The 27,729-nt window shown below is 49.6% G+C and overlaps 1 protein-coding gene across 1 annotated transcript in view; it reads left to right on the top strand.

Annotated features, from left to right (window-relative positions):
* The window catches only part of LOC142246565 (uncharacterized), a 70,139-nt gene extending 42,640 nt beyond the window's left edge, over nt 1-27,499 (top strand). Inside the window, exons 2-5 of the mRNA XM_075319632.1 lie at nt 18,501-18,791; nt 18,885-19,064; nt 19,719-19,738; nt 26,195-27,499. Of these exons, the coding sequence (XP_075175747.1) occupies nt 18,521-18,791; nt 18,885-19,064; nt 19,719-19,738; nt 26,195-26,635 (912 nt within the window). The 5' untranslated portion in view covers nt 18,501-18,520 and the 3' untranslated portion in view covers nt 26,636-27,499. The remainder of the gene's footprint in view (nt 1-18,500; nt 18,792-18,884; nt 19,065-19,718; nt 19,739-26,194) is intronic.
* The last annotated feature ends 230 nt before the right edge of the window (nt 27,500-27,729 follow it).

Here is a 27,729-nt window from a genome sequence, read left to right as displayed (position 1 = left end):
ATGTGCCAATTGTGCATAACGCAAACAATCACAATGAGCTCATCTCTTGCTCTGCCCTTGAAGGATTTCCTACTCCTATAGTACTGGGTCTCCCCTGGTTGGTTATGCACAATCCTGTTGATTGGAAGTCCAGAGAGATATTTAGATGGGTGATTTCTGTATGAATATCTAACTGAATACTATTCTCTCCACCTCTCCACTAAAACCTTGCCCTTTTTTCTATCTGACTTGTATTCTCAGAAAATGAGGGTCAAGATCTGCCCCCCTCCCTCCCCATCATGCGTATGAGTGCCCCGTTAACCTGCTCCTTGGAGCAAAACTACCCAAATCCAGATGATACATTTTTTCTGGCCCTGAAAAGCTGGCTATGAAGGACTACATCTCTGAAAGTCTTGCAAAGTGACATCATAGACCCTCCTCTTCTCCCATGGTGGTGGGGTTAATCTTCGTTAAGAAAGAAGATTGAGGTTTATGTCCTTTTTCAGATTTTCATGAGTTCATTAGATTACTATCCGAGACCCTTATCACCTTCCACTCATTCCTGACTTATTTAATCAGATTATTGGAGCTAAATGGTTCTCCATGTTGGATATCAGAGGGGCTTATAATCTGATTAGAATTGGATAGTATGAGTGGAAAACGGCCTTTAATACTCCCTAAGAGCATTATGAAAATCTTTTCATGCCTTTTGGTCTCACTAATGCACTTGCCGTTTTTCAAGATTTCGTCATTATATTTTTCGTCCTGTGGTGGGCAGATTTGTGATTGTAGCTCTTGACGATATTTCGATTTGCTCTTCTGATATAGACTTGCATCAGATACACGCAAAACTTAAAATGTGTATTCACAGTATGGGAGGTTCAATTTTTGGGTTACCTGGTGTCATCTTTGGTTTTCCGGATAGGATCCTCTGAAAAATCTGAAAGCCTTAGGACGTTTTCTGGGCTTTACCAATCGCTTTTGGAAGTTTATTCAAACCTTTTCATCTATTTTCAAACCACTCACTGACATCAAGTGGTTGACCTTGCTCGTCTGGCATTTTCTTCTCTGAAGAAATGCTTTGTACTCATTCAGCCCGACGTTTCTCAACCATTTAGCTATCGGCCCATATCACTTTTCCCCTATGCCTCAAAACTACTGGAGCAGCATGACCATCATGAACTGTCCTCCCACCTCTCCTTCTGCTCCCTATTTGACCAGCTACAATCTGGCTTCCGACAGCATCATTCAACCGAAACTGCCCTGGCTAAAGTCACCTATGAGCTACTAACTGGAAAAGCCAAGCGACACTACTCTGTCCTCCTCCTCCTGGACCTGTCCTCTGCCTTCGACACAGTGGACCATTTCTTCCTACTTCAAATTCTCTCATCTCTGGGCATCACAGATTTGGCGCTATCTTGGATCTCTTCTTACCTAACAGACTGAACTTTCAGCGTCTCCCACTCTCACACCACCTCCTCATACACCCTCTATCCATCGTTGTCCCTCAAGATTCTGTTCTTGGACCTCTTGTTACGAATCGGCGGCGCCGCAGCCGCAAGCAGCCTTCTGTGGTTCCTGAGACGCCCAGGCGCCGGTCGTCGTTTTTGGCCGTGCCTCAGGTCGTCCAGCTGGCTGCTTTCTCCTCCACGTCTAAGTGTGGAGAGGCAGCTAGTGCGCATGCGTGTGCCGATGTACCCCAGCCAGGGCCTAAGTCCAGTGTTTTGCCTAGTGAGCATGCTCAGCCTGGCTGTGCCATTTCTGAGGTCAAGTCCTCGGTTCAGGCTACTGACTATGCTCCTACACTTAGTGCGAAAAGCCTCTTTGCACAGCTACTTGGACTTCGTGCCGTGTCTAAGTCCTGTGTTGTGCCTACTGAGCATGCTCGGGCACTTAGTGCATCAGAGGCTAGGTCCGGTAAGGACCTCACTGGGCATGTCCGTGAGGTGGCAGGCCCTGATAGGGGAGAGGGCATCAGGTGTCCTGATGACGTGGCCACTCCGGACTGGCTCGCGGAGACCCGCCTCTATGACCAGGCACCTCACCATTGGTCGTCAGACGATGATTAGTGAGGTGTTTGGGGCGTGGCTGCCATGAGGTCATCAGTGAGATGGTGGTTCCAGATAGGCTGCTGGTGATGTCTCTGATGATGTGGCACTCCGCAATTGACCCTAGGAGGTGCCATTGTCGTCCACCCTGGGTTTGGGGCGGACCCAGGTTATAAAAGGGGCTGGAGACAGCATGGCGGTGCGCAGTCTTCTTATGTCATTGCTTTGTGCACACCTCAATGCACTGAGTCTCTTTGCTGCCATAACCATTAGTTCTGGAAGCAGTAGGTAGGGTTAGGCGAATGGTGCCGGTCACGCCAAGATTCGTGGCTCAGCACATCAGGGTCAGGCGCCGTGCTTCCCTCCTGCCATTCCAGTCTTTCTGCAGCAGCCCAGTGGCATTAACTGGGCTGCGGCTATTGCGCCACCTGTCCGGTTGTGCCCCCTACGCGCACGGACAGAGTACCCCAGGACCCTTGTGGTGTTAACAGGGAGTTTCTGGGCTGGGTGTGTGACCCTGTTATCCTCTTTGGCTTCGCAGTCAACGCTACTGGTGTGACCACCTGGCCTGACGTGTCCTTCACAGACGTGGTCAATCGAGAGGTGACCAGAAACGCTAATCAGAGGACCGCTCGGCCTGACGTGTCCTACACACGTGGCAGACAGGGTGCTTTCGCGGCGGTCTTACGGTCAACGCTACCGGGTCACCACCCGGCCTGACGTGTTCCCTGTGTGGCGCCCTGGACAAGCCAGGGGCCACAGAGAACAACACCAACACACCCCACACTCCCGGTCAGGCACACCGAAGTCAGACACAAAACCCTTGTTGCCTTCCTCCAGGGGCTGATGTTCACACCAGGGGGTGGGCCAGGCAATTGGCCCCGCCCACCCAGGAGTTCACAGTCCTGGAGGTGGGAAAAGCAGGCAGATCAGTTTGAGAGTGGAAAGTGAGAGGAAGGAAAGTGGCAGTTGAGCAGACTGAAGTTGGTCCGGGTGTGTGGCCCGGATGGATCAGCAAGGTTGGCAGACGGTGGTGAACGTCTGCAGGAGTGGCCTATCGGAGTTTACCGTAAGGACCGTGGACGGGCGGTGGCCCGGCGGTACCGGAACGGTACGCAAAGAGAAGCCAGCACCATCTGGCAGGGGCTTACGGACCCCGGCAAGGCTAGGAGTCGCCGTGAATTTGCCAAATCCGTTAGCGAAGGGAACCTCCTGGGTTTCCCAGCAGCCAAGTCCCGACAGAAGGCAACAGTCCAACCGAGAGAGGGAAACACAGTCACCGCCAAGGCTAAAGTTCCCAGGGCCAGAGCCTGCGGGCAAAGGGGGCTCCTCCAGCCCATATCCAAGCTGGGGAGCGGGTTACTGGTGGGAACCCATTGGAACCGTTTACAGTATACAGGTGCAGGGAAAGACAGTCACCATCAACCTGCCGGGAGAAACAACACCGCAGCCGTTTGTGGGACCCGTCCATCCAGCCGTGTGTTTTACCGAGAACTGTGTCCTCATCATTGGCTGAGTGAGTACCACCGTGCCGTGCGGCACAGCGCTGCCCCCACGACCCTGCACCTCACCAGGCCCTGTAACCCGCCTGTCATCCATCCCTACCCCATCACCGGGCACCGGGACAACCAACCCCCTACCTACGGAGGGGAGAACTAACAACAAAGCTGCTCCTTGTCACCGCTCCCGGGATCCCCGTCTAGAGCAGCGGTGGTGTCACCAATATCACCACAACCGTGGGTGGCGTCACGAACAATATCCAAATCCCCACAATCAAATCCCCACCCTTTTCACTCACGGGCGAGGAACGGCGCTCGAGTCCCCGGGATCCGGCCCACCGCTCGAGCCACCACCGAGCAGCAGCCGCAGCAGCGGCCGGACCCGAGCAGTGGGAGAGCGCAGCGTCCCCTCCTCCGCCCGCGACACCTGCACATGTGGTCAGTGTAGTGCCAGGTACACCAAAATGCTAACTGGGTTGTCGTGCAGTCTGATGTGTCCCTACACACAGGTTTCCTGTGTTACCTCAGAGCCACCCAGCTCTGTATTCTCCGCCTAACCTTCGGGTTGCCAGCAGCTCCTTTGTCATCTGGAGCACGGTGGACCCCGACTGGCGATTGGGATATTTACCACCTTATCCTGATCTACCAGTTCCCCGTAACACCTCTGCTGTTCTCCATCTACACCTTTTGCCTGGGACAGCTCATAACGTCCTACAGTTTTCACTAACATCTCTACGCTGATGATACGCAGATCTACCTCTCTGGACCTGACATCACCTCCTACTAACCAGAATTCCACAATGTCTGTCTACTATTTCATCCTTTCTCTCAGTTAAATTTCTAAAACTTACCATGGACAAAACATAATTCATTATCTTTCCTCCTCCTCTCTCAAACCCCCTAACAGACCTATACATCAGAGTCAATGGCTGCTCACCCTCCCCAGTTACGCATGCCCGCTGCCGGGATAACCCTTGACTCTGCTCTCTCCTTGAAGCCACATATACAATCTCTTTATACATCCTGTTGTCTCCAACTCACAAAATATTTCCCAGATCCTTACATTTAACCAAGATTCTGCAAAAACACTAGTGCCGCCCTCATCATCTCCCATCTCAACTACTACAACATCCTGCTCTCTGGCCTTCCTTCTAACACTCTTACACCCTTCCAACCTATCCATAACTCTGCCTCACAATTAATCCACCTCTCTCCACTGCTATTCCCCTGTCTCACCTCTCTGCCAATCGATTTACTGGCATCCTATTGCGCAAAACTCCAGTTCAACACCCTAACCATGAAATACAAGGGTTATCGCCTGGTAAATGGCATCCATGTGCCTTCTTCTCTAAAAAATTATCGCCGGCTGAAAGGAACTAAGATATTGGTAATAGAGAACTATTGGCCATTTTTCCAAGTGTGAGGAGTGGCATCATTTTTTTGGAGGGGGCAGTTCACCCTGTCATGGTGATTACTCATCATAAAAATTTGTGATATCTTGAATCAACTAAACGTCTCAATCCTAGACAAGCTAGGTGGTTTTTATTTTTTACCAGGAACATCAACGCAGATGCTTTGTTCCAGAGTTTCCATGGGGAGGTAGTTCTGAGGACTCTGTTCCTATTCTACCATGAAGTGGTGGTCATTTCCTCCGTGTGCTCAAGTCTTGAGGTGTTGAAGGCTCAGGGAAACGTTCCTGCTTCCTAACCTTCCGGTAATTTTTTGTGCCTCTGTATTTGGGCCTCAAAATTTTAGGAGATCATAACTCGGTAGTGAAGCAACCTCAGACCTTGTTTCTTGTCATTTTTGGTGGACAAGGTTGCATCAAGATGTTATCGATTTTTGTGTCTACCTGTAATGTTTGTTCACTTTCTAGGACCCAGAATACTTGCCCGCCCGGGTCTCTCCTACCATTGGCTGTATCTGACAGACCATGGACACATCCATCTGTGGATTTCATTACCGACCTTCCTCCATCTGCTGGAAAAATGGTGATTTTAGTTGCGGTAGATTGGTTTAGTAAGAGGTCACACTATATTGCCATTTCTGCTCTTCCTAATGCAAAAACTTTAGCTCAGGTGTTTGTCAGTGAGATTGTGAAGGTTCATGGCGTTCCCTCCGATGGGGTGTCAGATAAGGGGATCCAGTTTGTATCTAAGTTTTGGAGGACTTTTTGTTTGTGTCTGGAGGTGCAATTATCTTTTCCTTTGGTTTTTCATCCTCAATGAAGGCTTAAATCAAAGTTTAGAGACTTATCTTAGATGTTTTGTGTCTCACAAACAGGAAGATTAATCATCTTACTTATCTTTTGCTGAGATTGCTTAAATAATCACCGCCATGAGTCTACTGGTAAAGATCACGTCTCACTAAATGACATCGCTGCGGAGTCACGGTTTTTGTGACGCAACAGCGATCTTGCTAGCGATGTCGCTGATGACCTGGCCCCTGCTGTGAGTTCGCCGGTCGTTGCTGAATGTCCTGGACCATTTTTTGGTTGTTGCTCTCTCACTGTGAAGCACACATCACTGTGTTTGACAGCAAGAGAGCAACAATCTCAATGTGCAGGGAGCAGGGAGCCTGCTTCTGGCAGCCTACAGTAAGCTGGTAACCAAGGTACATATTGGGTATCCAAGCGAGACACTTTGCTTAGTAACCCAATGTGTACCATGCTTACGTGCGCAGGGAGCCGGCTTCTGGCAGCTATGGATGTTGGTAACCAAGGCACATATCGGGTATCCAAGCAAAGCGCTTTGCTTAGTAACCCGATGTGTACCATGGTTCCGAAACACAGCATCGTTACACAGATCGCTGGTGGCTGATCTCTGATCGCTGTGGAGATCTGCCTGATTGACAGTTCACCAGCGACCATGAATCAATGCACCAACGATCCCTGCCAGGGCAGATCGCTGGTGGGATTGCTGGGTGCGTCGCTTAGTGTGACGGTACCCTAAGTCACCATTTTTTGGTGCATATAGTTTTCACCTGCAGTTTTGTGCTTTTAGCAGAGATGGGTCTTCAGGGGCTTCCTAAGGAGGAACTTTTTTCTTCGTCACTCTCTTCGATATGGCGAGAGGTACTGAACAATCTGAAAGTTATGGGGACAGATACACCTGGCTGATCAGAAACATTTGACAGGTCCGGACCTGTGTGTGACTAACAACATATGGCTGTGAAAATTCCTTCTTGGAAACAGGGTCCTAGATTCTTTGTTCCGTATAAGGTGGTCGCCGTCATTAATCCTGCGGCTTTTCACCTTGAGCTACCTCAAACACTTAAAATCCACAAATTATTTCATTGATCATTACTCAAAAAAAATATGTTGCTTCATGTGAACTGGCGCCCTTACCGATTCCTCCAGTCATTGTTGATGGTAATTTAGAATTTCAAGTGGCAAGAATTGTGGATTCCCGTTTTGTCCGCTGCTCTTTGCAATAATCTTCAGTGGTACACTGAAAGGTAATGGTCCGGAGGACAGAATGTGGGTACCAACATCGGAGGTTATCGCCACTAGGTTGGTGCATTCCTTCCTCAGCTGGATACACCTGGTCCTGAAGGTCCAGAGGCCCGTCATAGAAGGAGGGTACTGTCACGAGTGTGTCACACCCTGCTGTGATCTCTGGGGTATTTGGGATCAGAAGGGTACAGTGCGTGGCTGATTGCAGGTCCTCTTTACAGCCCGGTCAGCAGATTATCGTGAGTAGAGCTGAAGGGGTTAAGAGTTCCTTTCTTATCCTGCTGAGAATACTTGTAGCTTTATATCTCAGCTGCTGCACCTTATGTCCACTCACTTTCTCTAGATAAACTCACTCCTACTGTTATAAGAGGGGCTGCTGATAAGTCTTTGGCTTTACCAGAAAGAAATGAGATAGGATGAAGAAACTTTCCATTTCTTCCACACACTCTCCACTGATGACATCACACTTCTTACATCGGTATTCCATGTTCTGTAAGCCTAGCAAAAAGTAGGATTTCGGTTGTGCCACAAACCAGGCATCCGTAGCAGCCATGGCATCAGAAATGGTGTGAAATTTGACACTTTGAGGTGTTTCTTCAGGTTTGGAAACAGATGATAGTCGGAGGGAGCTAGATCTGGTGAATAAGGTGGGTGGTCACCAGCTGGAAGCCCGGCTCTGCCAGTTTTGCCGTGGTCGCTTGTGTAGTGTGAGCGGAGGCGTTGTCTTGCAGGAACAAGATTCCTTTGGACAGCTTGCCGCACTTTTTGGCCTTCAGAGCTGCCTTCAATTGGTCCAAAAGTTCAATGTAATACCTTGCATTGATGGTGGAACCCTTTTGAAGGTAGTCCACTAGCAGCACACCCTCCTTATCCCAGAACACAGACGCCATCACCTTAGTGGCTGATTTTTGCACCCTGAACTTCTTTGGACGAGGAGAACCACTGCGCCTCCACTCTTTTGACTGCTCCTTGTTTTGAGGGTCATACAAATAAATCCAGTTCTCATCCATAGTGACCGGTCGCTCCAGGAAGTTCTTATCAGTCCGGAAATGAGGACAAGTGGACCGGGAAGTTGTCACTCGCTGCTTCTCTGATCTGTTGTCAGACATTTGGGGACCCACTTTGCAGATCGCGTCCTCATGTCCAAATGTTCATGGAAACACGTTCACGGGAAATCCCCATGATGCCTGCTATTGCTTTAGCTGAAATTGGTGGATTCTCCAGTATGAGGTTCTGCACAGCATCGACGATCTCAGGAACAACAACCACTCTCGGGCGTCCAGGACGTTCCTCATCATTGGGGCTGAAGTGGCCTGGTTTATATATGGGAACTCAGTTCTTACCTGTGGAATATGAAGGGCATTGATCCCCCAATGTCTGCGACATATCACCATAAATATCCGCCGCGGACTTTCCTTGCAGAAACAAGAATGTATACCTCCTCTGCTCTCAGTTGTGTGAATATCACATTAGACTCCACCATTTTGTTTTCCCGCGTGCGTAGAACACTGTTGCCAGAAGCAACAAACACAACATTTTGAAAACATATATTAGACACATAATGCTTTCATGTGATGTAACATTCATTACCATAGAAACAAAAAAGATCACAAAGCCAAAGACTTATCAGCAGCCTTTTATAGATCTTCTATACTGACCACTTAGGGGAAGTTGTTATAGTTGAAGCTGTGAAAGCTCTTTCTGGAGAAGCTGTGGAGTTGCTTTGTTTATATTTTGTCCTGCTTCTTGTCTTATTGCAGTAGTAAGACTAGTGTCTTGCTGTCCTACTCACTAGCCAGGGCTAGCCCAGGGTCCACCAGGGCCTAGGCACATGAGTGCACATGGGAATGATGGGGGGGCAGAAGGATCCTTCTAGGGACGATAGGGAGTTTTAAGGGGTGATCCCTCTTCTCTCCTCCGATCACCAGGGCCTCCCTTTTACCTTATCTCTGGTGTTCCGCTGCTCTTGTACCCCACACTGATCGTTTTCTCTCCACAGCACATTATTCCAAGCGTCCCTGTCAGGCATCCGGTAGTCTGGAAATAACCCTTTAGGTCTATTAAGGCCCTGGTTACCCCAAGACTTCAGCCCTAAGAAGGGTTGTCCTCAGCTGTCCCTACGCAGAAGATACCCCAAATGTATCCCATGTGCCGTTTATTGTACCCTAAATATTTCATGTATTGATTGGCAAAATCTTATATTCATCTATTATATTTGTGTTATCAGAGGCGTCGTATGTGGGTGCTCCTGCCCCTGTACACGTCGTATTTGGGTGCTCCTGCCCCTGTACACGTCGTATGTGGGTGCTCCTGCCCCTGTACACGTCGTATGTGGGTGCTCCTGCCCCTGTACACGTCGTATTTGGGTGCTCCTGCCCCTGTACACGTCGTATGTGGGTGCTCCTGCCCCTGTACACGTCGTATGTGGGTGCTCCTGCCCCTGTACACGTCGTATGTGGGTGCTTCTGCCCCTGTACACGTCGTATGTGGGTGCTCCTGCCCCTGTACACGTCGTATGTGGGTGCTCCTGCCCCTGTACACGTCGTATGTGGGTGCTCCTGCCCCTGTACACGTCGTATGTGGGTGCTCCTGCCCCTGTACACGTCGTATGTGGGTGCTCCTGCCCCTGTACACGTCGTATGTGGGTGCTTCTGCCCCTGTACACGTCGTATGTGGGTGCTCCTGCCCCTGTACACGTCGTATGTGGGTGCTCCTGCCCCTGTACACGTCATATGTGGGTGCTCCTGCCCCTGTACACGTCGTATGTGGGTGCTCCTGCTCCTGTACACGTCGTATGTGGGTGCTCCTGCCCCTGTACACGTCGTATGTGGGTGCTCCTGCCCCTGTACACGTCGTATGTGGGTGCTCCTGCTCCTGTACACGTCGTATGTGGGTGCTCCTGCCCCTGTACACGTCGTATGTGGGTGCTCCTGCCCCTGTACACGTCGTATGTGGGTGCTCCTGCCCCTGTACACGTCGTATGTGGGTGCTCCTGCCCCTGTACACGTCGTATGTGGGTGCTCCTGCCCCTGTACACGTCGTATGTGGGTGCTCCTGCCCCTGTACACGTCGTATGTGGGTGCTCCTGCCCCTGTACACGTCGTATGTGGGTGCTCCTGCCCCTGTACATTATCTGGCCACTTCTGCATTTGGTGCATAAACTCTTCTGCTGCACTAGTGGAGTATTAGCAAGAACCACCAATGCTGGTATTCCTAGGCTTCCTAACAGGGCACCACACACACACACCTCAGCAGCCTTTTCTTTAACTTTTGGGGTCATTCATGATCGTGAGCCTGAGTGCTCCCTACTCTAAACATTTCAAGGTCATCACAAGTTTTGGGGTTCTCATCTCTCCTGATTTTCCAGTACTAGTTTTGGGATTCTGCATTATGTCCGCTCTCAGTTTTGGGGTTCTCATCTCTGCTGTGTCTCTGGTCTCAGTTTTGGGGTTTTCCTCTCTGCTGTGTCTTTGGTCTCATTTTTGAGGTTCTCATCTCTGCTGTGTCTCTGGTCTCAGTTTTGGGGTTCTCCTCTCTGCTGTGTCTTTGGTCTCAGTTTCGGGGTTCTCATCTCTGCTGTTTCTTTGGTCTCAGTTTTGGGGTTTTCATCTCTGGTCTCTGTTTTAGGGTTCTCTGCAGTGTCTCTGGTCTCAGTTTTGGGGTTCTCCTCTCTGCTGTGTCTCTGGTCTCAGTTTTGGGGTTCTCCTCTCTGCTGTGTCTCTGGTCTCAGTTTTGGGGCTCTCCTCTCTGCTGTGTATCTGGTCTCAGTTTTGGGGTTCTCTGCTGTGTCTCTGGTCTCAGTTTTGGGTTTCTCTGCTGTGTCTCTGGTCTCAGTTTTGGGGTCCTCTGCTGTGTCTCTGGTCTCAGTTTCGGGGTTCTCATCTCTGCTGTGTTTCTGGTCTCAGTTTTGGGTTTCTCGTCGCTGATCTTAGTTTTGGGGTTCTCCTCTCTGCTGTGTCTCTGGTCTCAGTTTTGATGTTCTCGTCTCTGCTGTGTCTCTGGTCTCAGTTTTGGGGTTCTATGCTGTGTCTCTGGTCTCAGTTTCGGGGTTCTCATCTCTGCTGTGTCTTTTTTTCATCTGATAAAGTCATGCAGGCAGTTACAATATAACTCCAGGAAACATCTTTTGGTTTCATTTTGAACTTTTCCCGTGAAGATTTAAGGTCTAGAGGCGTCTGGAGAGGTCGGTATCTGAGGGCTCTGCTATGATTGTGGGTTTAGCCCCTGCGATTTCCATGTGCTTGAATCTGATGGGGGTGTTTGTCCTGCCTGATGAGGTTGTATCAGTTGTATAAATGATCTGAGCGCAGAGAACGCGTCGCCACCTCGCACAACTCCTCTCTTCACAATCCATTGTCATTTACATTCTATCGTAAACGACGTAAAAGACGATGGTGCGTGCACTGAGTATTGGAGCATTGTGCTTGTGATGCGCCAAATATAAACCATGACGTGCCCCTGATTAATAAATCTGCCCCATGTGTCATGGAGATGGCAACTTCTGGCTGTAACAGTGAGGAGAAGTAGATCATAACAGGCGTTTCGCCTACTGCAGCGCTTCTTCTGGGGCTCTACATTGTGTGTGATGCTGTGTACTGGTAACTTGTGACATCTGATTATTGCCTGTGACACAATATATAATGCCTATGTATATTACTGTACAAGAAGGATGCAAACGTATATACAGTATATACAGAAATGCTCTAAACTGTCATTAATGATGGAGACTATTTGGCTTTTGTGATTTTATTTTTTTTCATCGCCTTCTTCCAAGAGTCAGATCAATGTAACATTTTCTGTCACTGTAGCTTTAAATGTGACCTTTAATTTCATCATATAAAGCGCAGAATCAGTGGATGCAGCTTTGTGAGGACGGGAGATTTGCAAAAGTTTTAGTTTTTAATGTTATCATTTATGGTGCATAAAATGTTTTTCTCTTTTTATTCCATTTTTTTTATAATGGTGACTGAAAAAAAGTAATTTCTGCTTACATTTATTTCCATACAGTGTAAACCCTTAGTTCCCTCCGCTCTCTATACAGACACATCTTCAGGTTTTTCCCTCCGCTCTCTATACAGACACATCTGCAGGTTTTTCCCTCTGCTCTCTATACAGACACATCTGCAGGTTTTTCCCTCTGCTCTCTATACAGACACATCTGCAGGTTTTTCCCTCTGCTCTCTATACAGTCACATCTGCAGGTTTTTCCTTCCGCTCTCTATACAGACACATCTGCAGGTTTTTCCCTCCACTCTCTATACAGACACATCTGCAGTTTTTTCCCTCCGCTCTCTATACAGACATATCTGCAGGTTTTTCCCTCCGCTCTCTATGCAGACACATCTGCAGGTTTCCCTCCACTCTCTATACAGACACATCTTCAGGTTTTTCCCTCCACTCTCTATACAGACACATCTGCAGGTTTTCCCTCCGCTATATATACAGACACATCTGCAGGTTTTCCCTCCGCTATATATACAGGCACATCTGCAGATTTTTCCCTCCGCTCTCTATACAGACACATCTTCAGGTTTTTCCCTCCGCTCTCTATACAGACACATCTGCAGGTTTTCCCTCCGCTATATATACAGACACATCTGCAGATTTTTCTCACTATCTGACATGAAATCAGAATAAATCTTTCCCATTTTCGGTTGATGAGGACCCAAAATTATTTCTATTTGCCAAATGCCGGAATAATGAGAGAGAGAGAGAGAGAGAGAATGTTTTCATGCTTTTTATTTCTGCAAAGTCAGAAATTTTCACACACTGAGTACTGTGCCTTTAAACAATATAGGACCGCCCATATGATGATGTCATGTCTTTGGAAGCTTCTGATAGGTTGATTGGCAACATCTGAGTTAATTAGAGACGCACCTGTGGATGTATTGTAACGCACACCTGAAACACACTGTAAGTGAAGAGCCCCACAAGGTAGACATAAGCAACTGACGCGTTTCCAGTGTGCGCTGCGTCCTATTTTTTTTTTTTCATTTTATTCAGCGGGTGGATTCATATTGAAATGTCAGTTCAGTGTCAATGTTGTAGTGTCGCAGTGTATAGTACAGGCGATCAAAGGATAAAGGTCCACGTCACCTAAGTGACAATACAAACAAAGAAATAAAAAAATATACATATTTGACATTGTCGGGTCCATAAAAGACCAATCTATATAAATATAAAATATATGAATTGTACATTAGACACGAAAAACAAACAGAATTACCATTTTTTGGTCAACGCACTCCTACCAAACAATTATTTCTAATGTTTCATTTATATAGCGCCATTATAGATTATGTATATGTATATATATATATAATAGACGTAGGAAAATCAAAACCCAAACACCACAAGCATTATTACAGTCATTTTCACCATTTATTCTCCGATGGAATTTTATTTCGGAAAAACAATTAAAAGTTTTGGCTTTTGGAAGAAAAAGAGAAACAGAAAATGACAGAGCAGAATCTGAGAGCGGTCAGGAAGGAGTTAATGATGTGTGATTTCCTTCGGAATGTTGGGTGTTGTTTCTTCTTTGTGCCAGATCTTTCCCGTTATCTTTTCCTGCCGGAGGTGAGAGCAGAGTCGGAGGAGGTCACGTTCTTTACATCCCAAACATCTGCCATTTCTTACCTACAATGCAGACTATGCGCTCCTGCAATTGTTTATGTGTTAATACTTCATCCTGTCCCTTACTTTATTCTGGGTCCCGAGAATGCAACCACTGAAGCAGACAAAGTTAAGGGGGCTTTACACGCTGTGACATCGCTAATGCAAAGTCATTGGGGTCACGGAATTGGTGACGCACATCCGGCCGCATTAGCGATGTTGCTGCGTGTGACACCGATAAGCGATTTTGCAGCGTTGCAAAAACGTGCAAAATCGCTCATCGGTGACATGGGGGTCCATTCTCAAAAATTGTTACTGCAGCAGTAACGAAGTTGTTCGTCGCTCCTGCGGCAGCACACATCGCTCAGTGTGACACCGCAGGAACGAGGAACCTCTCCTTACCTGCCTCCTGGACGCTATGCGGAAGGAAGGAGGTGGGCGGGATGTTACGTCCCGCTCAGCTCCGCCCCTCCGCTGCTATTGGGCGGCCGCTCAGTGACGTCGCTGTGACGCCGCACGGACCGCCCCCTTAGAAAGGAGGCGGTTTGACGGTCACAGCGACGTCGCCGGGCAGGTAAGTATGTGTGACGGGTCTGGGCGATGTTGTGCGGCACAGGCAGCGATTTGCCCGTGTCGCGCAACAGATGGGGACCGATATCGCAGTGTGTAAAGCCCGCTTAAGTCAGGGGTTAATCGTGCGGATGACGGATGTGAGACTGGGGAACATGCAGCTAACGCTCTTTAGGGGCCACATTAGGGGTGCTGGGCTTCTTCAGGTGTTCCCTGTTCTCAGTGACTGCCCAGCTATTTAGCTGAGCAGTCAGTCCTGATCTCTGCTTGTCATAGTTTCGCCCATTAGTGCATGCGGGCTCTGTTCGTCTTCTGATCTATTGCTGGTGGACCTTGGACCTCCTCTGACCATCCGTTTGCCTTGTCCTTTGCTCTGATCCTCTATCCTCCTGGTATTCTGACCCAGGCCTGTGACTTTACTCCGCTTTCATCTATCCCCTTAGTCCATTACATGCTCCCTTGGTATCTGATCCCAGAATGTTTGACTACCCAGCCTCATGCCACAATGAGACAGAGAAAGAGGTCTGGAGTCAGAGCCACTAGAGTCAAAATATTGGGTAAAAAGTGTAGGATTGTCCATTAGTGGGTAAGAGTCCAGTGTGTGTAGGGTGAGAAGCTCAGACGTACCCTGGGAACCGGAAGAAGTCACCCGTCCTTGAAAGAAGCTGTGGCTACTTACACCACCAATTGAGGAAGAAGAGTTATGAAATGTTTCTCATTGTGGCTTCCTTTCAAGGCTCCCAGAGAAGAGCTCAGTCCCAGGACTAGACAGCATTTTACATCCGATGCCCCTCGTTACCTGCGCTCACTGACAACTAACTCACATCTTCCTCTTGATTACATTCCAGAGGTTTATTGTCTATTATCCTTTTTTCAGTTTTAGGTTATCAGGGGTTTCAAATTGTAATCCAATTATTTGTTCTATCACCTTTTGGGTGTGAATATATATTCCTTCCCTCTGCTGGTATTTCCAGCTGGTGATATTCTCATTTGTCTGTCCTGTCACATTTTGGGTGTGGATATATATACCTTCCTCCTGCGGGTGATATTCTCATTTGTCTGTTCTATCACATTTTGGGTGTGGATATATATACCTTCCCCTGCTGGCATTTCCAGCTGGTGATATTCTCATTTGTCTGTCCTGTCACATTTTGGGTGTGGATATATATACCTTCCTCCTGCGGGTGATATTCTCATTTGTCTGTCCTGTCACATTTTGGGTGTGGATATATATACCTTCCTCCTGCGGGTGATATTCTCATTTGTCTGTTCTATCACATTTTGGGTGTGGATATATATACCTTCCTCCTGCGGGTGATATTCTCATTTGTCTGTTCTATCACATTTTGGGTGTGGATATATATACCTTCCTCCTGCGGGTGATATTCTCATTTGTCTGTCCTGTCACATTTTGGGTGTGGATATATATACCTTCCTCCTGCGGGTGATATTCTCATTTGTCTGTTCTATCACATTTTGGGTGTGGATATATATACCTTCCCCTGCTGGTATTTCCAGCTGGTAATATTCTCATTTGTCTGTCCTATCACATTTTGGGTGTGGATATATATACCTTCCTCCTGCGGGTGATATTCTCATTTGTCTGTTCTATCACATTTTGGGTGTGGATAAACAGCTCTGGCAAAACATGTAAGCAGTTCTTCTTTGATGGCTTGTGACTATCCATCTTCCTCTTGATTACATTCCAGAGGTTTTCAATGGGGTTCAGGTCTGCAGATTGGGCTGGCCCTTCATCCACACATTGATTGACCTAGCTGTGTGGCATGGCGCTTTGCCCTTTTCAGCTTTGCCCAACACCTGGTTGTCTAATGGTTAGACGGAGACCCGGAGAGGCATACAAGCCACAGTATCTTGCACCCACTGTGAAATTTGGTGGAGGATCGGTGATGATCTGGGGATGCTTCAGCAAAGCAGGACTTGTGCGGATTAAACTTTGCAAAGGACATATGAGTCAAGCCACATACAAGATTATCTTGGAAAAACAGCTGCTTCCTTCTGCTCAGGCAATGTTCCCCAACTCTGAGGACTGGTTTTTCCAGCAGGACAATGCGCCAAGCCACACAGCTAGGTCAATTAATTTGTGGATGAAGGACCACCACATCAAAACCCTGTCATGGCCAGCCCAATCTCCAGACCTGAACCCCATTGAAAACCTCTGGAATGTAATCAAGAGGAAGATGGATAGTCACAAGCCATCAAAGAAGAACTGCCTACATTTTTGCACAAGGAGTAGCATAAGGTCACCCAAAAGCCGTGTGAAGACTGGTGGAAAGCGGCCAAGACGCAGGAAAGCTGGGATTAAACATCATGGTTATTTCACAAAATATTGATTTCGGAATCTTCCTGAGATAAAACATTATTATATTGTTTCTAAATGATTATGAACTTGTTTTCTTTGCATTATTTGAGGTGAAAACCATGCATTGTTCTGTTATTTTCACCATTTCTCATTTTCAGAAAATAAATAAAAATGTATTGCTTGGAAATTCGGAGACGTCGTCAGTAGATTATAGAATAAAAGAGGAATTTACATTTTACTCAGAAATATAAAGAGAAAAATCTGAAAAACTGACAATTGTGCAGAGGACTCTTTATTTTTGCCAGATCTGTATATCCACACCCAAAATGTGTTAGGACAGACAAATGAGAATATCTGTGATGCCCTGGCCTATCAGGTCGTCACAGGTATTCTGCAACCTGCCCTTCTGCACAGTATCCACTCTCCTTAGTTATGGATCCTGGTTCTTTGGTGTTGCTAACAGCTTAGCCAATCAAAATCCTAGGAACACTTCCCACTTTAACCTACCAGACACTCCATTTGGGGGGCCTGAAGGGAATAGGGCCGCCCACATGGGGGGCTGGTAAGGGAAGAGTGAGGACAGTGACAGTTGAGCAGTGGAGTTGAGAGAGAGTTGAGCAGAGGAGTGGAGGTGAAGTGACTCTCTGGGAGGGAGAGGTCACAGAGCAGGGCTCCTGAGTACTAGGTGGCAGACGTTGGTCCGGGCCTGGTAGGAGCTGGAACCCCGGTCGCAGGGGACAGTGTCAAGGGGCATGGACTGCCGAGGAGGGCGGCCGGTGGCCTTGAGCTTTCACCAGGCAGGGGCCAGGGCACGACAGGGTACGTGGACCCCAGGCCGGAAAGTAGCTTCACGCGTTCCGGTAATTTGTTGTACTAGCGCACCGATGGGATAGGACTTTGCCACTACAATCCAAAGAAATCCTACTCATGAACCCTGAGAGCAAGCTCACTCCATTAGCCATACGGGTGAGCGGGACCCGAAGGGTTTTATACCCACGGGTCCAACAGAGACAAAGGTGCCAAGGACAGTGCCACAGGCTAACAGCAACACCTAGGGCACGGACCCAAGCGTGCTCCCTACCAGCTGCAGTGGTGCCCAGAAATCTGGTTTACAAGCTGTCGGTGTAGTTATTCCAGGACTGAGTGAGTACATTGGAAACCCCTGTTCCTATTCCCAATTGCACACCTAACTACCATCCCACCATCAACGGGCCCCAGGACATGAACCCCCTACCTACGGAGGGGTTAAACATCAGGCTGCCACACCATCGTCACCGGGCTCCCCAACGGCAGCGGTGGTCCCTCACATTACCACACACCATGGGTGGCTTCACGAACTTTCCAAAAAAACCCTTTACATATCTCCCCCCTCTTTTAATCGAGTGGCGGCGAGACCCCTCGAGCCACCGCGGATCCGGATCCGAGCAGCAGCGGTAGCCCGGCTGCTGGCACTGGGGCGGTACATATCACCATCAGGAAACACTAGCAGAGGGAAGGTATATACTGTATATTCACACCGAAACGGTGATAGGACAGACAATTGGAAACACCTGATAACCTAAAACTAAAAAAAGGATAACAGACAATAAACCCCCATAGAAAAGATGTATCTGCTGTGGCTCAGTGGACAGACAAGCCGACCACCAATCACAGAGCCAAGGGATTGAATGCTGAAGCATTACAATGACTTGTACAATGCAGTGATGCCAGGAGGAGTGCGGCATTCAATGGACGCTCATCTTCTCCCCGATCATTGGAATTATTGATTTGTATCCTTCCAGCTGGAATCTATGGCTGAGTGGTTTGGACTCATCGCTGTCTGGGGAGTAGTCCTGTAGTCGCAGCTGCTTGTTGTATATTGTAATCTGGGTTGAAGGGCACTGTTATCATATTTGCTGGAGCTTCTTTGATAAGGCTCCATTTTCAGGTACCATCAGGACGTAGATAGCATAGGGGTTTTCGGACTTATCCCCGTGATGATTATGACTCAATGCCTCCACTATTTCTTGACTTTACAGGAGATCCCATACCTAAAAAGATGCCGTGTGTTAATGGTGTAGTGGTCGGAATATTTTCGAGAGAGGATCCGACAAGTTACCAGTGGTTGATACATGAGGTGAAGTCTGTATCTGGGGTACAAGACGTGCGTCCGGTGACCATCACCAACACCTGGAGTCATTTTGACAAACGCGTCTCCGAATGCTCCTTCGCCATCCTGTATCACAGCAAGAGAAGAGGACGGCTCAATGTGACCGACGTGACGGACAGCCTGTACGATGATGAGCTACGGGTGCTATCTAGGGCATTGGGTAAGTTGTGGAGGTATTTATCACCATCATAAAGATCAGGACCTCGGTGGTAGAAGATCCAGGTCATCCTCAGTGTTTCTGTGGTTTGTGCAGGAAAGGAGAAAGTGATTGTGGTGATGGACCATGTGGAGAACAGAAGTGAGAAGCAGAAGACCCGAATCCTGAAGGAGCAGTCCAGTATAGGCAGACTGGCCAGTGATCTCTTACTCGCCAATGACAGACACACCAAGAAGCAAGAATTGCAGAATCTGAGAACTTCGATCAAACGTCACAGTAAGTAGAAATCTCCAGACTTTCCAATTTCTATTTCCACTGATCTGCTGCCATATTGTGTGCCCGACTTCTGCAAATTACTAGGAGAACTCACCGGTCAGATCCCATGAGATCAATGGCTTCCTAAGGAAGCAATGGACAAGTCTGGGCACCAGTGGGTTCTGCTAAATACTAGGGAGTAAAACGAGACAGACTGATTACTATGGACCTCATCTATAAGACTGTTGTTACAATGTATCGATAGCAACCGGACGGTCAGACCGGTCTCCACCGTTATTTTATCCTAATAACACACGGTGGAATCTGTGCAGATGCTTGTACCGGGGCGATGGTGGCACCAGAAAGGTTAAGATTTCAGGTGATTTATTGTCCTTATCGGACCTTTCATTTTTGTATATTTCTGAAACATTTCAGGAATTTACTTTCACTTTTTCTACCGGGGTGAGGGGGTGTGTGTGTGGGGGGGGTGTGTGCGTGTGGGGGTGTGGGTGTGTGTGTGTGTGGGGGTGTGGGTGTGTGTGTGTGGGGGTGTGTGTGCGTGTGGGGGTGTGGGTGTGTGTGTGTGTGGGGGGGGGGGCACATGAAGCATTTCCGAGAATTAGGATTTGACATTTGTGTCTTCCAAGTTTGATTTTCACGTTTTTTCTTTTACAGCTCGAAGATACAGGATCCCAGTAAGTAAAAATGGAAAATTATTTGTAATAAAGCATTATACGAGCCGTGCCACCGACTGCAAAGTGAAAATATCTCCTGGGTTTATAAGCGGCACTTTCCCATGTAGAGTCCAAGGTGATGACCGCAGGGCTCCTTCCTCAGTCTGGGGTGGTGCATTTGTTCCTCCGCGGCCGGGAGTGCGACACCTACTTGCGTCTTCACCTCCCCGTCGCCGGTCATTGTCGTAGACGTAGTTGGGTAACACATCACAGAAACAATTTTCCTTTTGACACAAAATTCATCTTCTCTATTTGGCGCATAATCTTCATGATAGATACCGTCATAAGAAACTTTCCCCGACAGACATGGCCGCTTTCCTCCTGTGTTCTCCCGTTCTGCTGCCGCTGCTCTATGGAGTCACCTTCTGTCCCGCCATCTCTCTGGTTAATATCCCTCCAGCGGCTGAGTCTGACTCCTGTGTTTCCTGTCTCTTGCAGCCATGTTTTTTGGACACAATGGAGGATTCCTCCTGAGGCCTGGGCAGACCCTGATACAGAGCTCGTTGTGCCAGGAACCTCTCTGCAGAACTCCCCTTCCAGAACTGACCTTCCAGAACTGACCTTCCAGAACTGACCTTCCAGAACTCACCTTCCAGAACTCTCCTTCCAGAACTGACCTTCCAGAACTCCCCTTCCAGAACTCCCCTTCCAGAACTGACCTTCCAGAACTCCCCTTCCAGAACTCCCCTTCCAGAACTGACCTTCCAGAACTGACCTTCCAGAGCTCCCCATCCAGAACTGACCTTCCAGAACTCCCCTTCCAGAACTGACCTTCCAGAACTCCCCTTCCAGAACTCTCCTTCCAGAACTCCCCTTCCAGAACTGACCTTCCAGAGCTCCTCATCCAGAACTGACCTTCCAGAACTCCCCTTCCAGAACTGACCTTCCAGAACTCCCCTTCTAGAACTGACCTTCCAGAACCGACCTTCCAGAACTGACCTTCCAGAACTGACCTTCCAGAGCTGACCTTCCAGAACTCCCCTTCTAGAACTCCCCTTCCAGAACTGACCTTCCAGAACTGACCTTCCAGAACTCCCCTTCCAGAACTCCCCTTCCAGAACTCCCCTTCCAGAACTGACCTTCCAGAACTCCCCTTCCAGAACTCCCCTTCCATAACTTACCTTCCAGAACTGACCTTCCAGAACTCACCTTCCAGAACTCACCTTCCAGAACTCACCTTCAAGAACCGACCTTCCAGAACTGACCTTCCAGAACTGACCTTCCAGAGCTGACCTTCCAGAACTCCCCTTCTAGAACTCCCCTTCTAGAACTCCCCTTCCAGAACTCCCCTTCCAGAACTGACCTTCCAGAACTGACCTTCCAGAGCTCCCCATCCAGAACTGACCTTCCAGAACTGACCTTCCAGAACTGACCTTCCAGAACTCCCCTTCCAGAACTCCCCTTCCAGAACTGACCTTCCAGAACTCCCCTTCCAGAACTGACCTTCCAGAACTCCCCTTCCAGAACTCCCCTTCCAGAACTGACCTTCCAGAACTCCCCTTCCAGAACTGACCTTCCAGAACTCCCCTTCCAGAACTGACCTTCCAGAACTGACCTTCCAGAACTGACCTTCCAGAACTGACCTTCCAGAACTGACCTTCCAGAACTCCCCTTCCAGAACTGACCTTCCAGAATTGACCTTCCAGAACTGACCTTCCAGAACCGACCTTCCAGAACTCACCTTCCAGAACTGACCTTCCAGAACCGACCTTCCAGAACTGACCTTCCAGAACTCCCCTTCCAGAACTGACCTTCCAGAACTCCCCTTCCAGAACTCCCCTTCCAGAACTGACCTTCCAGAACTCCTCTTCCAGAACTGACCTTCCAGAACTGACCTTCCAGAACTGACCTTCCAGAACTGACCTTCCAGAACCGACCTTCCAGAACTGACCTTCCAGAACCGACCTTCCAGAACTCACCTTCCAGAACTGACCTTCCAGAACCGACCTTCCAGAACCGACCTTCCAGAAATGACCTTCCAGAACTCCCCTTCCAGAACTGACCTTCCAGAACTGACCTTCCAGAACCGACCTTCCAGAACCGACCTTCCAGAACTCACCTTCCAGAACTGACCTTCCAGAACCGACCTTCCAGAACTGACCTTCCAGAACTCCCTTTCCAGAACTGACCTTCCAGAACTGACCTTCCTTCTAGCCTCACTAACTCTCTGCTCCTGCCACTGTGTTCCGTCTCCTAGGCAACGACTGTATCCATCTCTGTGTCCTAGGCAACCATTGTATCAATATCTGGGCTGCTAACACCTGCACATAACATTCTATCTACCACTTATGCCCCCTCCTGCTCACTTGCTCCCTACGTTGCACTAGTTCTTACCTTTAAAAATTCTAAATTATAATTCCCGTGGCTGATGCTCATCTATAGCTAACTCTATACTATCCTACTTACCAATCTTGTACTTTACATACTGTAGTAACAATACAACATTTCCCCGTACTAAATCCGTCACATGACATACATTATATACTGAGAGACAATGGGATGAAATCTAACCAAGACACATTAGGATACATATAGATACTGTATACATAAAACACCATATACACTCAGTAGGAGTGAGGCAATCTGCCCACCTCCTACATCCACACCGAGCGTCTCCCTCAATACAGTGTGTCAGTGCCGTGATCTCCCCCTGATGCAATGTGCCAATGCTGTGCGTCTCCCCCTGATGCAGTGTGTCAGTGCCGTGCGTCTCCCCCTGATGCAGTGTGTCAGTGCCTTGCGTCTCCCCCTGATGCAGTGTGTCAGTGCTGTGCGACTTCCCCTGATGCAGTGTGTCAGTGCCGTGTGTCTCCCCCTGATGCAGTGTGTCAGTGCTGTGCGTCTTCCCCTGATGCAGTGTGTCAGTGCTGTGCGTCTCCCCCTGATGCAGTGTGTCAGTGCCATGATCTCCCCCTGATGCAATGTGTCAATGCTGTGCGTCTCCCCCTGATGCAGTGTGTCAGTGCCGTGCGTCTCCCCCTGATGCAGTGTGTCAGTGCCGTGCGTCTCCCCCTGATGCAGTGTGTCAGTGCTGTGCGTCTTCCCCTGATGCAGTGTGTCAGTGCCGTGCGTCTCCCTCTGATGCAGTGTGTCAGTGCTGTGCGTCTTCCCCTGATGCAGTGTGTCAGTGCTGTGCGTCTCCCCCTGATGCAGTGTGTCAGTGCCGTGATCCCCCCCTGATGCAATGTGTCAATGCTGTGCGTCTCCCACTGATGCAGTGTGTCAGTGCTGTGCGTCTCCCCCTGATGCAGTGTGTCAGTGCCGTGCGTCTCCCCCTGATGCAGTGTGTCAGTGCCGTGCGTCTCCCCCTGATGCAGTGTGTCAGTGCTGTGCGTCTTCCCCTGATGCAGTGTGTCAGTGCCGTGCGTCTCCCCCTGATGCAGTGTGTCAGTGCTGTGCGTCTTCCCCTGATGCAGTGTGTCAGTGCCATGCGTCTCCCCCTGATGCAGTGTGTCAGTGCCATGCATCTCCCCCTGAAGCAGTGTGTCAGTGCCGTGCGTCTCCCCCTGATGCAGTGTGTCAATGCTGTGCGTCTCTCCCTGATGCAATGTGTCAGTGCCGTGCATCTCCCCCTGATGCAGTGTGTCAGTGCCGTGTGTCTCCCCCTGATGCAATGTGTCAATGCTGTGCGTCTCCCCCTGATGCAATGTGTCAATGCTGTGCGTCTCCCCCTGATGCAGTGTGTCAGTGCCGTGTGTCTCCCCCTGATGCAATGTGTCAGTGCTATGCGTCTCCCCCTGATGCAATGTGTCAGTGCCGTGTGTCTCCCCCTGATGCAGTGTGTCAGTGCCATGTGGTTCCCCCTGATGCAATGAGTCAGTGCCATGCGTCTCCCCCTGATGCAATGTGTCAGTGCTGTGCGTCTTCCCCTGATGCAGTGTGTCAGTGCTATGTGTCTCCCTCTGATGCAGTGTGTCAGTGCCGTGCATCTCCCCCTGATGCAGTGTATCAGTGCCGTGCGTCTCCCCCTGATGCAGTGTGTCTGTGCCATGCATCTCCCTCTGATGCAGTGTGTCAGTGCAGTGTGTCTCCCCCTGATGCAGTGTGTCAGTGCCGTGCATCTCCCTCTGATGCAGTGTGTCAGTGCCGTGCGTCTCCCCCTGATGCAGTGTGTCTGTGCCGTGCGTCTCCCTATGATGCAGTGTGTCAGTGCCGTGCGTCTCCTCCTGATGCAGTGTGTCTGTGCCGTGCGTCTCCCTCTGATGCAGTGTGTCAGTGCCGTGCGTCTCCCCCTGATGCAGTGTGTCTGTGCCGTGCGTCTCCCTCTGATGCAGTGTGTCAGTGCCGTGCGTCTCCCTCTGATGCAGTGTGTCAGTGCCGTGCGTCTCCCCCTGGTGCAGTGTGTCAGTGCCGTGCATCTCCCCCTGATGCAGTGTGTCTGTGCCGTGTGTCTCCCTCTGATGCAGTGTGTCAGTGCCGTGCGTCTCCCCCTGATGCAGTGTGTCTGTGCCGTGCGTCTCCCTCTGATGCAGTGTGTCAGTGCCGTGCGTCTCCCCCTGATGCAGTGTGTCAGTGCCGTGCGTCTCCCCCTGGTGCAGTGTGTCAGTGCCGTGCGTCTCCCCCTGATGCAGTGTGTCTGTGCCGTGCGTCTCCCTCTGATGCAGTGTGTCAGTGCCGTGTGTCTCCCCCTGATGCAATGTGTCAATGCTGTGCGTCTCCCCCTGATGGAATGTGTCAATGCTGTGCGTCTCCCCCTGATGCAGTGTGTCAGTGCCGTGTGTCTCCCCCTGATGCAATGTGTCAGTGCTATGCGTCTCCCCCTGATGCAATGTGTCAGTGCCGTGTGTCTCCCCCTGATGCAGTGTGTCAGTGCCATGTGGTTCCCCCTGATGCAATGAGTCAGTGCCATGCGTCTCCCCCTGATGCAATGTGTCAGTGCTGTGCGTCTTCCCCTGATGCAGTGTGTCAGTTCTATGTGTCTCCCTCTGATGCAGTGTGTCAGTGCCGTGCATCTCCCCCTGATGCAGTGTATCAGTGCCGTGCGTCTCCCCCTGATGCAGTGTGTCTGTGCCATGCATCTCCCTCTGATGCAGTGTGTCAGTGCAGTGTGTCTCCCCCTGATGCAGTGTGTCAGTGCCGTGCATCTCCCTCTGATGCAGTGTGTCAGTGCCGTGCGTCTCCCCCTGATGCAGTGTGTCTGTGCCGTGCGTCTCCCTATGATGCAGTGTGTCAGTGCCGTGCGTCTCCCCCTGATGCAGTGTGTCTGTGCCGTGCGTCTCCCTCTGATGCAGTGTGTCAGTGCCGTGCGTCTCCCCCTGATGCAGTGTGTCTGTGCCGTGCGTCTCCCTCTGATGCAGTGTGTCAGTGCCGTGCGTCTCCCTCTGATGCAGTGTGTCAGTGCCGTGCGTCTCCCCCTGGTGCAGTGTGTCAGTGCCGTGCATCTCCCCCTGATGCAGTGTGTCTGTGCCGTGTGTCTCCCTCTGATGCAGTGTGTCAGTGCCGTGCGTCTCCCCCTGATGCAGTGTGTCTGTGCTGTGCGTCTCCCTCTGATGCAGTGTGTCAGTGCCCTGCGTCTCCCCCTGATGCAGTGTGTCAGTGCCGTGCGTCTCCCCCTGGTGCAGTGTGTCAGTGCCGTGCGTCTCCCCCTGATGCAGTGTGTCTGTGCCGTGCGTCTCCCTCTGATGCAGTGTGTCAGTGCCGTGCGTCTCCCTCTGATGCTGTGTGTCAGTGCCGTGCGTCTCCCTCTGGTGCAGTGTGTCAGTGCCGTGCGTCTCCCCCTGGTGCAGTGTGTCAGTGCCGTGCGTCTCCCCCTGATGCAGTGTGTCTGTGCCGTGCGTCTCCCTCTGATGCAGTGTGTCAGTGCCGTGCGTCTCCCTCTGATGCAGTGTGTCAGTGCCGTGCATCTCCCTCTGATGCAGTGTGTCAGTGCCGTGCGTCTCCCCCTGATGCAGTGTGTCAGTGCCGTGCGTCTCCCTCTGATGGAGTGTGTCAGTGCCGTGCGTCTCCCTCTGATGCAGTGTGTCAGTGCCGTGCGTCTCCCCCTGATGCAGTGTGTCAGTGCCGTGCGTCTCCCCCTGATGCAGTGTGTCTGTGCCGTGCGTCTCCCCCTGATGCAGTGTGTCAGTGCCGTGCGTCTCCCCCTGATGCAGTGTGTCAGTGCCGTGCGTCTCCCTCTGATGCAGTGTGTCAGTGCCGTGCGTCTCCCTCTGATGCAGTGTGTCAGTGCCGTGCGTCTCCCCCTGATGCAGTGTGTCAGTGCCGTGCGTCTCCCCCTGATGCAGTGTGTCAGTGCCGTGCGTCTCTCTCTGATGCAGTGTGTCAGTGCCGTGCGTCTCCCCCTGATGCAGTGTGTCAGTGCCGTGCGTCTCCCCCTGATGCAGTGTGTCAGTGCCGTGCGTCTCCCCCTGATGCAGTGTGGTGGTATGGCAATGGCTGGAGTTTCTACTTTATGGACTTTTCTTTTTATCTCTGTTTTAGAAACTTGCCATCTTTCTTCTCCTTTTCATTTTTGTTTTGATTATAATAATTGTCTTTACACTGCCTGGAGCGGAGATCGCAAGTACTACACCGGGATATTCCACCGTGACCGCCACACCCGGGATTGCCACCGTGACCTCCACACCCGGGAACTTTACCGTGACCTCCACACCCGGGATTGCCACCATGACCTCCACACCCGGGATTGCCACCGTGACCTCCACACCCGGGAACTTTACTGTGACCGCCACACCCGGGAACTTTACCATGACCGCCACACCCGGGAACTTTACCGTGACCTCCATACCTGGGAACTTTACCGTGACCTCCACACCTGAGAATGCCACCGGGACTCCGATCACCACCTCCAATTCTACTTTTAATGGCATCCTCTATATACTCTTTAATACAACGGCCGCGGCCAGAAATGCTACAGTGTAACCTATATCATGTGGGGACGTCTCACTTTGTAAGACCCTATATCTGCTTTGTTAACCTCGTGATGTAAAGATTCACCGCTCATTTTCTACAATCGTCTCTTATATCAATGACACAAAGTTATTTTCAGACCAGAATTTGTCTCTCCATATTAAATGTTTTGTTATTATCATAGGCAGGAATACACCTCTATATACAGCTAATTGCACAGGATCCACCATTCATAATAGGTGATGTCACAGCTCACCTCCTCCCCCTCCTCTCTATACATGAGATAACACAGGCTCTACCATTCACAATAGGTGATATCACAGCTCACCTCCTCCTCCCCTCCCCCTCTGGTGACAGTGAGGGGCATTCAGCAGATGCCCGGGACAGTTGATGAAATCACATCCACTTTGCTTGGATGGTTAAACACAGCAGAATTTCTGAGCAAAAAAAACAGCACAAAGAACGCAGCATTTACACTACATGTGAACACGGAGTAAATGTCCAAGAAACGTGGATGTGATTCCATGAAACCTCCACCCTCTGAGCATCTGAAGATGCTGCTGCACTCGGCTTCTATGTGGATCCTGGAAAAAACGCAAGTAAAAAACACGTCTCTGCTTTCTTAGATGCAGGATCAAAGCTTTTCTGTACCAATAAATAACCATTAAAGCGATGTATAGGTTTTGAAATACAGGGAAGTAAAGTTTGTAAAATGTGCAGCTTTTTGATTGGCAGCAGCTGCTGATCAGCCAATAGCTGGGGGTATTCATAATGATTCCTGCCCCCTGCCTGTCCGTCCTCCTCCCCTTACCTGTTATTTACAGTCCCTGACAGAAGTTCTGTCGCTTCTCCATATTATGTAAATAAAAGCTTATAACCTGACTTTAAATTCATCCATTGGTTTTATAAATTACTCTTTTGAAATCTGAAACCCTCCCAAATTTGGTTGAGGTGATGAAAATAAAGTTGCTGCAAATCTGAAATATTGATCATTTAATGAACACAGAATGGTCAGATTTTGGCAAGACAAAAGTTTTGTTGCCAACAGAAAGTAATGTGAAATTCAAACAAATAATTAACTTCTAATACAAAGATATGTGGCATAA

This window comes from Anomaloglossus baeobatrachus, chromosome 7 (genome assembly GCF_048569485.1).
Source record: "Anomaloglossus baeobatrachus isolate aAnoBae1 chromosome 7, aAnoBae1.hap1, whole genome shotgun sequence".
NCBI classification, from domain to species: Eukaryota; Metazoa; Chordata; class Amphibia; order Anura; family Aromobatidae; genus Anomaloglossus; species Anomaloglossus baeobatrachus.
The sequence above is the reverse complement of the archived record's forward strand: the minus strand, read 5'-3'. Positions and strand labels throughout refer to the sequence as shown.